The sequence below is a fragment of the Lissotriton helveticus genome, chromosome 7 (genome assembly GCF_964261635.1).
Source record: "Lissotriton helveticus chromosome 7, aLisHel1.1, whole genome shotgun sequence".
NCBI classification, from domain to species: domain Eukaryota; kingdom Metazoa; phylum Chordata; class Amphibia; order Caudata; family Salamandridae; genus Lissotriton; species Lissotriton helveticus.
In genome coordinates this window covers 55,599,302-55,613,553 of record NC_136068.1, presented here as the reverse complement: position 1 = coordinate 55,613,553, position 14,252 = coordinate 55,599,302, and the positions used below count along the sequence as shown (strand labels likewise).

Below are 14,252 nucleotides of genomic sequence, written 5' to 3'. Positions count from 1 at the left end.
CATGCTTAGAGCTGATGAACAGCTTCATAGAGAAGAGGAAAGAATAAAAATACAAAATAATTTAGGGCCATATGTATCAAGCAAAATTGCATTCGCAAACGCCGAAATTCACAGAATTTCGGCGTTTGCGAATGCAATTTTGCTAAATGGTATGTATTAAGGCAAAATAAGCAATCGCAAAATTTGCGATTTCTTATTTTGCGATTGCATTCAAGGAATCGCAAATTTTGTGATTCCTTAAATGCAATGTAAGACGCACCAAAAAAGTGCAATTTGGCCTTAAGGAATGAAGTTGGTGGTAATTTGCGATTTCTTTTAAAAGGGCATGTATGTGCGCCACATGGCACCTTCACAAATGGCAAAAAGTGCATTGGTGAAAGAAATCGCAAATTACCACCAACTTCAAGTTAGTGGTAATTTGCGATTTCTTAATTAGAAATCGCACAACTTGGGTGCTTCATACATAGCATATAAGGAATCGCAATTTGCGATTCCTTAAATGCTGACGCAAAATTAAGGAATCGCAAATTTTGTGATTCCTTAATTTTGCGATGTGATTTCAATAATACATCGCATTTTCTGATTTTTTTGTTGCAAACTCTGCTTTTTTGCGAATCGCAGCATTTGCAACAAAAAACGGATGATACATATGCCCCCTAGGATTCCCTTTCTCTCGCTCTCTCATAAAAACTAAAGAAATCCTAAAGAGAAAAAAACTGATCACAGCACTGAGCTCCAGCTTTCACCCTCATTCCTGGAGCTGTACCATCTCTGGGAGAGCACGAAAGTGTTTCTGTGAAAGATTGATGAAGCATCTTTTGTGAAATTAGAGGGAAAGTGTGTGTGTTCCTACCTGCTTATAGCATCCTTCGGGGGGCATACCTAAGAAATGAATGTGATTTCCCCCATTTATGTCCAACAGCCTCTTCCTACACCGGTGCCCCCAGACTATCCGTCCCATTGTTGTGCCCTATGTCTTTTCTTCACCCTGCCTAGATTAAAGACTCTGGGGCATATTTACAATAAGTGGCGCATCCCTGCATATCAGCAGGATTGCGCCACTTATTGTGAGCCGCGGCTCCGCCACCATGGATGCGCCGCATTTACAATGCGGCGCTCCATGGGGCAAAAATGGCACAGATGTGTCACGCATCTGTGACGTAAACGTGGCGCATTGCTGGAGTTGCGTCGCAAGTGCGACGCAGCTCCAGCAATGCTCTGGGGGGCCCTATCTTGTTAATGCTGTGTCAATCCTTATGCCTGCTTCAAGCAGGCGCAGGGTTTTGACGCAGCATAGTCCCCAAACTGACTGTGTAAAATCTTGTAGATTTCAGTCAACCACTTCTAGGAGGCGTTCCTGCACCGGAACGCCTCCTCCCCCCACCCCCCCTGCGCAGGAATGCCTCCTTCTGGCGCAAGGCTTTGCAACGGGACGCATCTCCCAGATGGGTCACGTTGTAAATACCCCGCACCATGGCGCATCTTTTGCGCCACCGCTGCCTCACAAAAGTGATGCAACGGCGGCGTAAAAGAGGTGCAAGGGGCTTGTAAATCTGCCCCCTTGAATATAAAGCAAACTGGAAACCAAAGACACTGTGATGCATTGGAAGGTATCTCATCAAACGCAAAGCGCTTTAATATACTCCAATGCTGTGTTGCATTGGAAACCAACACATTAGGCGCTTTAATATGTTCCAGAACTACTTAATTTTTCATCCTCCCAAAACTTGTTCATGGACCTTGATGAGAGCACCATTCAAAGACATCTGATATCACATTAGAGTCTCACAGATTTAAAGGTAGGTGCCTAGAAAGGCCATAAATGAGATGCACTAGTTAAAGAGGAATAATTCCCTTTAGTTTTGGAGTCTCCCCAAAAACTCAAATGAACATGAGAATGTTCGCTAACTGGAGCTTACCTGATATTGCCTCTGTCATCTTTATCCCCAAAGGGGCTCGTGGAGCCGTCTGAACGCCTATAATTCAATTGTTGATATGTCCCTGGGAAGGAGAAATGAAACACTAATCATTCATTCATCCACCATTCAGGCTTTTCAATTACAACCACTTGCAGGTTTCATTCACCTACTACACACTCTCCCGCCAGGCCAAACTCATCAATTTTCTGGGCTATATTTCTCTCATTCTCCTACTTTTTGTTCTTTCCCATTCCCTAGCACTTGCTGAACTCATCCTTTTGCCTTGGGTCCAAATGGAATGAACTTTGGGTGTTTCCTCCCAAGAAGTGCAGATCCAGAGCGGTGTGATGTTGTGCATAGTCTAGTAGTTGGGATGGGAGGAGTTACGGGGTTGGAGGAAGAGGAGGGGCCAGGACAGGAAAGAAGTTAGTTAGAGTAGGGACAGGTACGAGTAAGGAGCACCTGAATAATGCTCTATATAGATATCAACTTAGTGTCTGTCATCATTACGTCCACGACAATACAGCTGGCGACGAGGGTGGGATGGTGCAGTTTGCCACCCACAGAAACCCACAAAGATGCGTTCCTGTTCCCCGCAGCGTGAAAGAAGAAAAAACGCTGGAGAGACACGTGTGTCTGAAGTATTTCCGCCGCCCAGATTAAGAGGCCAGTGGTAGTTGCCCCTGCTCCGCGATCTGCTAGTCGCGTAGAGCCCAGAGGAAGAAAACGCCACCGAGCGCCGGGGTGTTGTAAAGCCGTGCGCCGGTTCGCGCCAAATCGCGGCTCACCCCCAATGCGTGCAAGTCGGCACGCGCCGAATGAGAAGAAGTCGGGTGCCCACCCCGACTCTGCCTACTGCTCCGGTAACCAAGGAGCTTCTGCGGTGCTGCCCAGGACGTGTGGAAGTGTCCCGGCAAAGAGCGCCGGTGCGCGCGAAAGTATCCAGCTCACTCCCGATGCAAGAGAAATGGCATGCCAGTGCCGAGCTGAAGCTAGGAGCTTCCCTGATCGTACCTGGATGTTTTTGAAGGTCCAGGAACGCGGAGGCATTGAAGAAACCATACTGCAAGCAGAGACCAATTGCCGGTGAGTCCTGGAGAACGTGTATGCCTCGAAGGAATGACTGAGAGTGAAGTCTCGTGGGAACTGAGAGCTCAAGAACGGCGGCCATCTTAAAGTCAGGCAACCTTCAGGACAACCCCTATGTGTGAATCGCTGGCGGCCATTTTGAAGTCAGGCAGCACAAGGCCTAAGCAAATAAGCATTGATAATTGCAAAACAAGCATTGACAGTTGCAAAAACAAGCATTGGAAGTTGCAAAACAAGCAGTGATAATTGCAAAAACAAGTATTGACAATTGCAAAAACAAGCATTGTAAATTGCAAAACAAGCATTGGCAATTACAAAACAAGTACTGATAAAAGCAATCAAGCACTCACAAGTGAAAGGTAACTCTGACACGCCAGTCCAGATATGTCAAACTCACCAAGACGAAATGGCGGAGGCGCAGCGACGGTAAGTGCAGCGGCGGCAGCCCCAGCTGCAACTGGAGTATCGCACCTGCGCCCACCGGAATCACTGACCCTGGTGACTGGCAGAAGCATGGGCCCCAGATGGCAGGAGTGGCTCTAGGATTTCGAGGACTATCTTGAAGGATCGAAAGTCACGGGAGACAGAGACAAATTAATTGCACTACGCAATCTGGTCGGCAAAGAGATTTGCAAACTGATCAAAGAACTGCCGACCGATGAGAAAGGAACCTATAACAAAGTGCGAGATGCGTTGAACAGAAAGTTTGTGCATAAAAGGAATGTGGATTACGAGAGGTATTTATTTCATCAAGCCCGTCAAGACAAGGAAGAAATGATGAGCACATTCATATCCAGACTACGCCGTCTATCTCAGTATTGCAATTTTGACGCCTTCTCGACGGAGGATGCCATCCGGCTAAGGGTCATCGAGGGTTGCCACTCAGAGACACTCCGAAGGCGACTACTAAGGAAAAGTCATGATCTCGACGAGATAGAGGAAATGACTAGGGTGTATGACCAAGCGGAGGAGCATGCCAAGAGCATGGAGACAGGGCGTAGTGAGAGAAGGGAGCAAGCATATTGGATGCAAACCAACAGCACTCGCAGAAGATCAAGTGAGCGACAGAGAAGGTCCAGACCAGCGTCCCGTCACCAACACAAAGGTCGCCGACGCTTTGAATCGAGGAGAAAAGACAAGAAACCAGACCATGTCAGAAAGACGGATCACTGACATAATATAGAATGACAAAATATAGACTTACCAAAATATAGTTGCCAAAATATAGAATGCAAAAATATCAAATTCCTATCTACAAACAGGTAAGTATAAAAATATCGAATCCAAAATATAGTCTGTAAAAAATATAGTCAGTCAAAATATCGATTTTTTTTAACTGTCTTAAAAGTAATTTAAAATTAATGAAATGAATATAATTAACTAAAACATACTTAAAAATACTCAAATAACCTTAAAATTAAGATATAATTAATTTAAGTTATTAATAAAAAAAGGTACAATATTTTGCCGTAGGATAGCAGGAGGGTAAAATTTAATATTACCACTCCAGTGAGTGCAACAGTAGGGAAAGCGTTGGATAGCGTAGGGGTAACAAATACTATTCCCACTCCAGTGAGTGCAACAGTAGGGAAAGCGTTGGATTGCGCAGGGGTAAAAAATACTATTCCCACTCCAGAGAGTGCAACAGTAGGGAAAGTGTTGGATAGCGTAGGGGTAAAAATTACTATTCCCACTCCAGAGAATGCAACAGTATGGAAAGCGTTGGATATCGTACGGGTAAAAAATACTATTCCCACTCCAGTGAGTGCAACAGTAGGGAAAGCGTTGGATAGCATAAGGGTAAAAATTACTATTCCCACTCCAGAGAGTGCAACAGTAGGGAAAGCGTTGGATAGCGGGAGGGTAAGAATTACTATTCCAACTCCAGAGAGTGCAACAGTAGGGAAAGCGTTGGATAGCGTAGGGGTAAAAATTACTATTCCCACTCCAGTGAGTGCAACAGTAGGGAAAGCGTTGGATAGCGCAGGGGTAAAAAATACTATTCCCACTCCAGAGAGTGCAACAGTAGGGAAAGCGTTGGATAGCGTAGGGGTAAAAATTACTATTCCCACTCCAGTGAGTGCAACAGTAGGGAAAGCGTTGGATAGCGCAGGGGTAAAAAATACTATTCCCACTCCAGAGAGTGCAACAGTAGGGAAAGCGTTGGATAGCGTAGGGGTAAAAATTACTATTCCCACTCCAGAGAGTGCAACAGTAGGGAAAGCGTTGGATAGTGTAAGGGTAAAAATTACTATTCCCACTCCAGAGAGTGAAACAGTAGGGAAAGCGTTGGATTGCGCAGGGGTAAAAAATACTATTCCCACTCCAGAGAGTGCAACAGTAGGGAAAGTGTTGGATAGCGTAGGGGTAAAAATTACTATTCCCACTCCAGGGAATGCAACAGTAGGGAAAGCGTTGGATAGCGTAGGGGTAAAAAATACTATTCCCACTCCAGAGAGTGCAACAGTAGGGAACGCGTTGGATAGCGGCAGGGTGAAAATTACTATTCCCACTCCAGTGAGTTTAACAGTAGGGAAAGTAATGATTTAATATATTATTAAAAATAAATTAAATATCAATACCAATAAAACATTAATTGAAATTAATAACCAATTTAATATTATGTAATAATTAATTAGGAATACAAATACATATTAGTTATTAAAAATTAATAACCTATTCATAATTATTTAACAACGAATTATTTTTCAATAACAAAAACTAATTAATAATAAAAGTTAATACCAATTAATAATTAACAGTAAATTAATTATCAATACACAAAAAGTATTTTTATTATGTAATTAATTACAATTACATTACTTCCCACCCTATTCCCCTATAAACCCACATCCCACTACAGAAAATACATTAATGCAATTATCATAATTATCAGATATTTAATTAATAAAAAATAATTACCAATTAATAAAACTTAATTGCCAATTAATAGAAATTAATTACCAATTAAAAATTAATTACCAATACATTTAAAATCAATACCAATAAATAAATAAAAATATTTACTTAATTACAATTAAATTACTTCCCACCCTATTCCCCTATAAACCCACAACCCGCTACAGAAAATACATTTAGAAAATTAACATAATTAACAATTAATCAATTAATAAAAATTAATTGCCAAATAATAAAAATAATTAACAATTAAAAATTAACTATAAAATCAAAATGAATACTAATATATTTAATTAATTACAATTAAATTACTTCCCACCCTATTCCCCTATAAACCCACAACCCGCTACAGAACTAAAAAGCTAAATTGAATTAAAAATGTATACAAATTGCTAAAAATTAATATTTAATTTAATATAATTAAATTACTTGGGGGGCGCTAGAGGGCGCACTGCGGTATGGCTGGCTAGAGAGTCAGCTCCGCCGGACGGTCGCGCTCTTACCGACTTCTGACCCCCTAAAACCCCACCGGCACAAGCGCTGAGCAGAGATTTGTGCGTCGGAATGTGGGGCCGACCTCTCCTGACAAGGGGACTCGTCCTGAGCGGCTAGAAACAGACGAGACAGCTAAAAGATCGGAGCCATCGCGGACGCTGCTCAAAATGGCCGCCCCGGAGGATCAGGGACCCGGAGCGATTACCAGCACCTGGCGTACCTGGACTGATGCTGACACTTGGCGCAGCTTGATATAAGGCTGTCCGACAACACCTGGGGCTCGGCGGGGCCCCCGAAGGTCCCCAGTGCTTGGCGCAACTAGAAATCGGCGTGCGTTCCACTGTGGGCAAGATGGCGGCGCCCGTGAAACGCACAACACTGGCGGCGGGAACGGCCGATCAGGCCGATCGGAGCCCCTCGAAGTCCAGCGGTGCCACTCGCAAATGAGGGAGAGAAGACACATTTGAATCCTCGTCGCAGATAAACGCCTGTGGAGAGCTCGGCCAGCGAGGCCCCCACACGAAGACACGCAGTGAGTACCGAGCACGCCTCAGCTGCCAGCAAGAGATATATGCACCTATCTTTCGCAAGCGCTATATCTGGCCCCCACGAGTATCATGAAGCGGACTGAGCATTACCATGGTGGTGAGGGGTATGCATGGCACATGCACGCATGAAAAACGGACTGTATAACTCTGCCACGCACGTTGACTCTGCACACCTGCTCTGAGGGGGGGCCCCCCAACGCATTGCAGCCACTATAAGAGCGCCGACGGGAGCCCTAAGAAGAAGGCCCTGCACGAAGACGACCGGCCATATTCCGGCCATATTTCCAAAACACGTGACTGGCGAATGTCTACACGTAAAGCTCGGTGGGGGGCTGCGGCGAAAACACACCGTGTCAACTCCACAACCGGTGGGACAACGACTAGCAGCCCCAGATTGTCATCGACACAAACTACGCCAAAGCTGCTGATTGACATGGGGAAACCAGACAGGCAGCAAACTAAGCTCCAATTTGAAGCGCGAAAGCAAGATAAAATGGCCACGTCAGACCCAGAGGCGGAAGGAGGCCAGGAACATTCGGGCACCACGGGCATGGAATCAGTGCTAAGGGCGATTCAGAAAAGCCTGCAAGAAATGAATGGGAAACTAGACAACGTGGTGCAAAGAGTGGACAACATGACGGCGAAAATTGAACAGCACGACGGACGTATAACGGAAGCCGAACAACGAATCTCGCAAGTGGAGGATGATCAACAGGCCATGTCCAGGTCCTGCGGAGGCCTGGAAAAGACAGTGGAAACCTTGCGCGCCAAGGTAGAGGACCAGGAAGCCAGGTCCAGGCGCAACAACGTCCGGATTTCGGGTTTGCCGGAATCCACAAACACAGGGAAGATGGAGACTTACATAGAATCGTTGGTCAAAGAGATATTTGGTTCTGAGAAACTGTCTTCCGTGTTCCTGGTCGAACGGGCACACCGTTCACTTGCGCCAGTACCAAAACCTGGTGCCGCCCCACGCATGGTCATAGCCCGATTGCTCAACTACCGGGACCGCGATACAATCCTTAGGTTGGCCAGAGAAATGGGTAAGGTCACACATCAAGGTAACACGCTAGAGTTCTATCCAGACCATACCATGGCGGTGCAACTGGCGCGGAAAGAATTCGCTCCAGTTAAAAAGAAGCTGAGGGAACTCGGACAAGAATATGCAATGTTATACCCGGCGAAACTCAAAATCTTCACTGGCGGGAAACCGGTCATACTACCAACAGTACAGGCGGCACAGGAATACGTTCGGCAACAACTGAAACGGCGCAAGCAACAAGATCGAAGTGCGGACACGAGCGATGTAGAATGAATGACCCGAACAATGGGCGCACGATACTGAATTTCGGTGCACATCTGTGTGAAGCTGGCGATGGACGCTGCGTAAGTGGGCAGCTATTCACACACACCTAGACAGTTGTGTCGGTAGCAGATGGCGACCTGGTGTGGCACTTACGAACTCACTGTAAGTATAGACCCTGATGGTGATGTGCCGCAGCAGAGTCAACAAGACTGTGAGTATAAATGGTATGGAGGACACAGGGGTCTCTGGTTATCTGCTACTCAGTTATGAGGACTGCATGGTCACAACCTAGTGACTACCACCCGGGCGCAAAGTATGGTTTGCATGATTCCACTGACAGGGGGCACGCTATCCATGCCGTACCATGGTTGAGTCTAGTGGCTACGAAGATGTAACTAATGGTGGGGATTCTGGCGAACTGACAGCATGCCGCCTTGGCGGCCCTACATGTGCTGGAGGGGGCGGGGGGTTGGGGGATACTAGAGCACATGTATTGCATTACAGCGTGGACTGCGACCGTCCACGTCCACTATGTGGATGGTGATGTGTGAACCTGGTGTTACCCCCAAGTGGGTGTTCCCCACTAAGAATTTGACTTTACAGTTAAAGGTTGTTCAGGGATGGCTTTGGCAAAGTTCGGGGGCTAAAGTGGGTGGGGGGAGGATGGGGATTTCTGAATACTTCATACTGCAATCTCTGTGTCTGAGAAGCATGGCGAACTCCTTAGTTGTATATTATGATTTGAGAGATGTCTATGTACAGAACATACCAACATCGATGCAGGTCACTGTAAAATGTTTATGTCAGTATGCACTGAAAAGACAGAGCTATATATGTAAGGTATACATCATTGATAACCAGGTTCACACCCATGACAGGTACTAACACGCTTAAATTTCTAACGTGGAATGTAAGGGGGCTGGGTGACCCAAAAAAGATCAGGCGGCTCTTTGCTTACTTTGACAGGATACATGTTAGCATTGTATTTTTACAGGAAACGCACTTAGCGCGAGACAGTACTTCCACACTAGGCGCTAAATGGGCTGAGTCTGTCACCAACTCGAACTTCTCGTCATACTCAAGAGGGGTGAGCATATTGATCAGAAAGGGCACGGGTTTTGAGATCACGGACATACACAGGGACTCAGGAGGGAGGACCGTGATAATAGCTGGAGTGGTAAGGCGGCAGAAGATACTATTAGTAAACACATATGGGCCTAACGTGGATGACCCGGAATTTTTCAGACAGGTGTGGCACACTATCGTCGACAAGCAGACAACTCAAGTAATTTGGGGTGGGGATTTCAATGTCACCCTACAGGATACTCTGGATAGGGCATCACATACGCTGGAACAGCACGGCAAGGCGCGGTTGATGCTGCAAGACACCATGGACGACCTGAACATGGTAGATTTATGGAGAACACGCAACCCAGTAACAACTATAGCGACACATATAAATGCAGCGAACAATAGTTGGTCTAGGCTAGACTACTGGCTGGGCACGAAAGAGATACTTTCATGGGTTAGGGACATAACTCACCTACCGCGAACGCTTTCGGATCATGGTCCAGTACTCTTAGACATCGCTATACCATGCTATGACCCACCACCCTTTACTTGGCGTTTCAATGCGGCTGCGCTGCAAGATCACATATATGTCGAAACTATACACAAGGCTATAGTAGATTACTTCGATCTCAATGCCCCAACTACTGAAGACCCTGGTCTGCTATGGGAGGCCTTTAAGGCCACGATACGAGGGATCTGTATCAGTACCACCTCAGGCATCCTCAAAGATATCAGACGGCAGCTGCACACACGAGAACAGGCTATACAAACCTTGGAACAAACGTACACCCAGACGGGCGACACTGCTATTTTGGGGGAAATTAAAGCGCTACTGACTGAATACGATGGGTTCGCGACGGACGAACTGAAATATGTGTCAAAGCGTGCGACAGCGAGGAGGTATGGGGAAGGAGGTAGACCTGGTAGGGAATTGGCCGCAAAAATATGCGCGGGTAGGGCCCCACAACACGTAACTTCCATTAAAACGGACACAGGGGAGGTGATCACGGACACCAAGGGGATACTAACTGAATTCATGAATACTTACGAGGCACTTTACAAAGCACGTCCATCACCGTCACAAAGGGATTTACTGCACTACATGGAAGATATAGAACTGGCATGGCTAGCGGACGGACATAGGAAATATCTAGAACGCCCGGTGACAGTAGAAGAAGTGGCTGATACCATTCGGAGATTACCGAATAACAAAGCTCCTGGGCCGGACGGCTTTACCACGGAATTCTATAAAAAATACGCTGATACACTTGCACCATACTTGGTGCGGCTATACGGGGCAGCGCACGAAGCTCAGACGCTGCCGGCGACCATGAGAGAGGCACTCCTCGTGGCGTTGTTGAAACCGGGTAAGGAGGTAGATAAATGCGACTCATATCGCCCTCTTTCCTTATTGAATGTGGACACTAAGATAATAGCTAGTTTGCTGGCGGACAGGTTGAAACCCCTTATGCCCTTGCTGATCAGACCGGACCAATCTGGTTTTATCCCAGACAGAGCGACTACACACAACACTCGTACATTGTTCGCATTGGCCCATTATTTAACACCGGAAACGAAGGCGGTGGCTGTGTTGCTGGACGCAGCTAAAGCATTTGACACAATAGGCTGGCCCTTTATCCAAGCAGTATTGGTGCGTATGGGGTTTCCACAGATTTTTCTGGGTTGGATAACGATGTTGTATTCAAGCTTGACAGCACGCATTAGAGTGAACAAATACATATCAGAATCCATTTCAATATGCAGAGGTACTAGACAGGGATGCCCGCTCTCGCCGATGCTATTCGCATTAGTGCTGGAGCCGCTAGCATGTAAGATCCGGCAACATCACCACTATTCAGCGATACAAATGCCCTCCAGACCCATACATATCTCGCTGTACGCAGACGACATGGTGCTGTATGTTAAAAATCCTGAACAACACCTTAATCCACTCCTGAGAGAGTACATTAGGTTTGGCCTACAATCCGGGTTGCAGATTAACTGGGATAAATCCCTAGTCCTGTCCTTAACGGACAGCACCTGCCCGACCAAACTAGACTATCCTTTAAAATGGCAGGAGGAACCTACGAAATATTTAGGTGTTTGGTTCCACAGAGACCCGGAACTGGTGGTAAGGACGAACTACGGGCGGACCATCTCGTCACTAGAGGACAAAGTTAAGAAATGGAACAGACTTCCCCTCTCGTTGGCAGACAGGGCGGCCATTGTAAAAATGGTGCTTCTACCGAAGCTCCTATACTTGTTCAATAATATCCCAATCAAACCGCCCGCAGCCGTATTCCGTAACATTAACACACTGGTCCTTAATTTGTTGTGGGCGGGGAAACAAGCGAGGATGGAATTACGCACCATGACGCTGCCATATTCAAAGGGGGGCTTCAGAGTACCAGACTTCTATTTATATTACTTATGCGCGCAAGCGCAGTACGCGCATTACTGGTTCCATGAGGTGCCCTTCCTGACACATGTAGCCGTAGAGGCGGGCGACACTGACCCTATCCCACTAGCCAACATATTGACACATAAACGCACTAAACTACATGAACGAGACATAAATCCAGTTAATACCACGGCTGAGGCATGGCGGCTGATAGGCAAGGCAACGCACAGCTTACCACTGTATGCACCGGCACTTCCCCTGGCACATCATCCGGCTCTTTCGGTAACACAGGAAAAGGTCGGCATGGATCTGTTCAAGCGGGCGGGACTAGACACTCTTGGGGACCTATACGATGGCGGGGTCTTCCTAACACTGGACAAGCTCCACTACATAACAAACCCGACTCCATTGTTCAGTTTCAACTACTATAGAGTACAAAGGGCACTTAGGGAACTCTACCCGACACATCCTGAGGAGCCTCCCGCACTCGCGCCCCTACAACTACTCCTAACTACACCGGCAGCGTCTCACCTAGTATCCAAACTGTATGCCAGTATACAGGAGGCGGTGGGGGCGAATACACACAAGGCTAAGGACAGATGGAGCGCTGGACTAACAGAACCTCTCACTGACATGGAATGGGATTCCTCATGTGCGCTGACTGGTATGTTGACCCCTAACGGGAACTTGAAAATAATACACTACAAATATTTACACCAGGTATACCACACGCCTCAGAAATTACATAAATATGGTTTGCGAGATGATTCACAATGTTATAGATGCAAGCAAGATGATGCGGATTTCATGCACCTAGCGTGGCACTGCCGCAAAGTGGCGGGATATTGGAAATGCGTCATGCAGGTCCTGAACGAGATGCTGGGGACAACTATGCTGTGTGATGCGAAGATCTGTTTGCTAGGCATTATCCCGCAACTTAGAGCATTGAAACGCAAATTTTGTGCTATAGCGCTTTTACTGGCTAAGAGAAGGGTATCTATGCATTGGAATGGCAAAAGGGCCCCCGAGGTAAAGCATTGGGTGAGAGATATGGTGTATTGTAGAGACACACTCGCAACGTATGAAGAAGAGCTGCCAGGTGGTTCTAGGCCCAAAGATTATTGGGGGTACTTGCGGGAGTATTTACGGGCACATGATGATGCTGGATCGGAGACGGAGATAGAGGGACCTACAGATACGACACTGACAACTCAGAGTGCACAAGTTTCGCAATAATGGCACTGAGGAGGGAGGATGCTGTGACACAGACGGATTATATCAGAAGATGAACTAAAAGTTGGGGATTATATTGTTTGGTTTGTTAAAGTTACGATACAAGATAGGGAAAAAATAAACTTTGAAAATGTAAGATTACTGATTTATAAGTGAACGAATACAGCACTGAGATATATGTGGAGGCTATCGAATATTACGCCGCCGGTCCGTTGGATGTCGGCTGCTGGGCTGTGTAACACTAAAGCCAATGATTTTGATTTTTGAGTGCGGATAGCCGGCCATTTATGGATGTAGGCATATGCACTGTGTGTGTATACCTTGTTGTTTTCTGTTTGTAAGCAACATGAAGTGCATCAATCCTCTTACCTCAATAAACAAATAATAAAAAAAAATATAATTAAATTACTTCCCATCCTATTCCCCTATAAACCCACAACCCGCTACAGAATTAAATTACGCAAAAATTAAATACCATAAAATTCATTACTTAAAATAAATTAAACATACATTACAAAAATGAATATACACTTTTCACACATATACTAACATACAAAACACTTTAAAAAATTTATATTATTAAAAATTCGATATATTTAATGCCTATATTGTATACTTCGATATTTTGACTTCTATATTTTGAAAATCGATATTACTTACCTTCAATTCGATATTTTTAACCACTATATTGTGTCCATTCGATATTTTGTCCATTCTATATTTTTACTTCGATATTATGTCCATTCTATATTTTGGAATCGATATTATGACTGTTTACCCAGAAAGACAGAGCGTTCACGGAAATGCTATCGATGTGGGTATGACTTCCCACATACAGATGTATGTCAAGCAATGGGTCAACAATGCCGAAAATGTGGGCGGAAAAAAACATTTTGAGGTGATGTGCGGAGTATACAGCAAAGAAAGAAGGAGTGAAACAACAAAGTCGTTTCGCCCAGATGCCAAGCGACATCATGCAAAAGCCGTACAGGACAGAGCAATATCCTCATCTGGTTCGTCGCACTCCAGCAGGGAGTCTCGCAAATCCCAATGTACAAGAAGGTCCTCGAGACGGTCATCGTCAAGAGAATCGAGATCGACGTCTCAGGAGTCAGTATATACTGATGAATATATCTGCATGGTAGCAGACCCGGACCAGCTAAAGAAATATCCCCCATAAGACATCAAGGTGGGAGCACATGCGACCAAATTTGTGTTAGACAGTGGGGCGTCATTGAACTACATGCCCGTGACCGAATATAACAAGATGA

The 14,252-nt window shown here is 45.7% G+C and overlaps 1 protein-coding gene across 1 annotated transcript in view; it reads right to left on the bottom strand.

The window, feature by feature from the left end:
• LOC144768023 (alpha-2-macroglobulin-like protein 1) overlaps nt 1–14,252 on the bottom strand; it is a 304,226-nt gene that overhangs the window by 66,623 nt on the left and 223,351 nt on the right. The window contains exon 25 of the mRNA XM_078651421.1: nt 1,920–2,001. Within this exon, the coding sequence (XP_078507547.1) occupies nt 1,920–2,001 (82 nt within the window). The remainder of the gene's footprint in view (nt 1–1,919; nt 2,002–14,252) is intronic.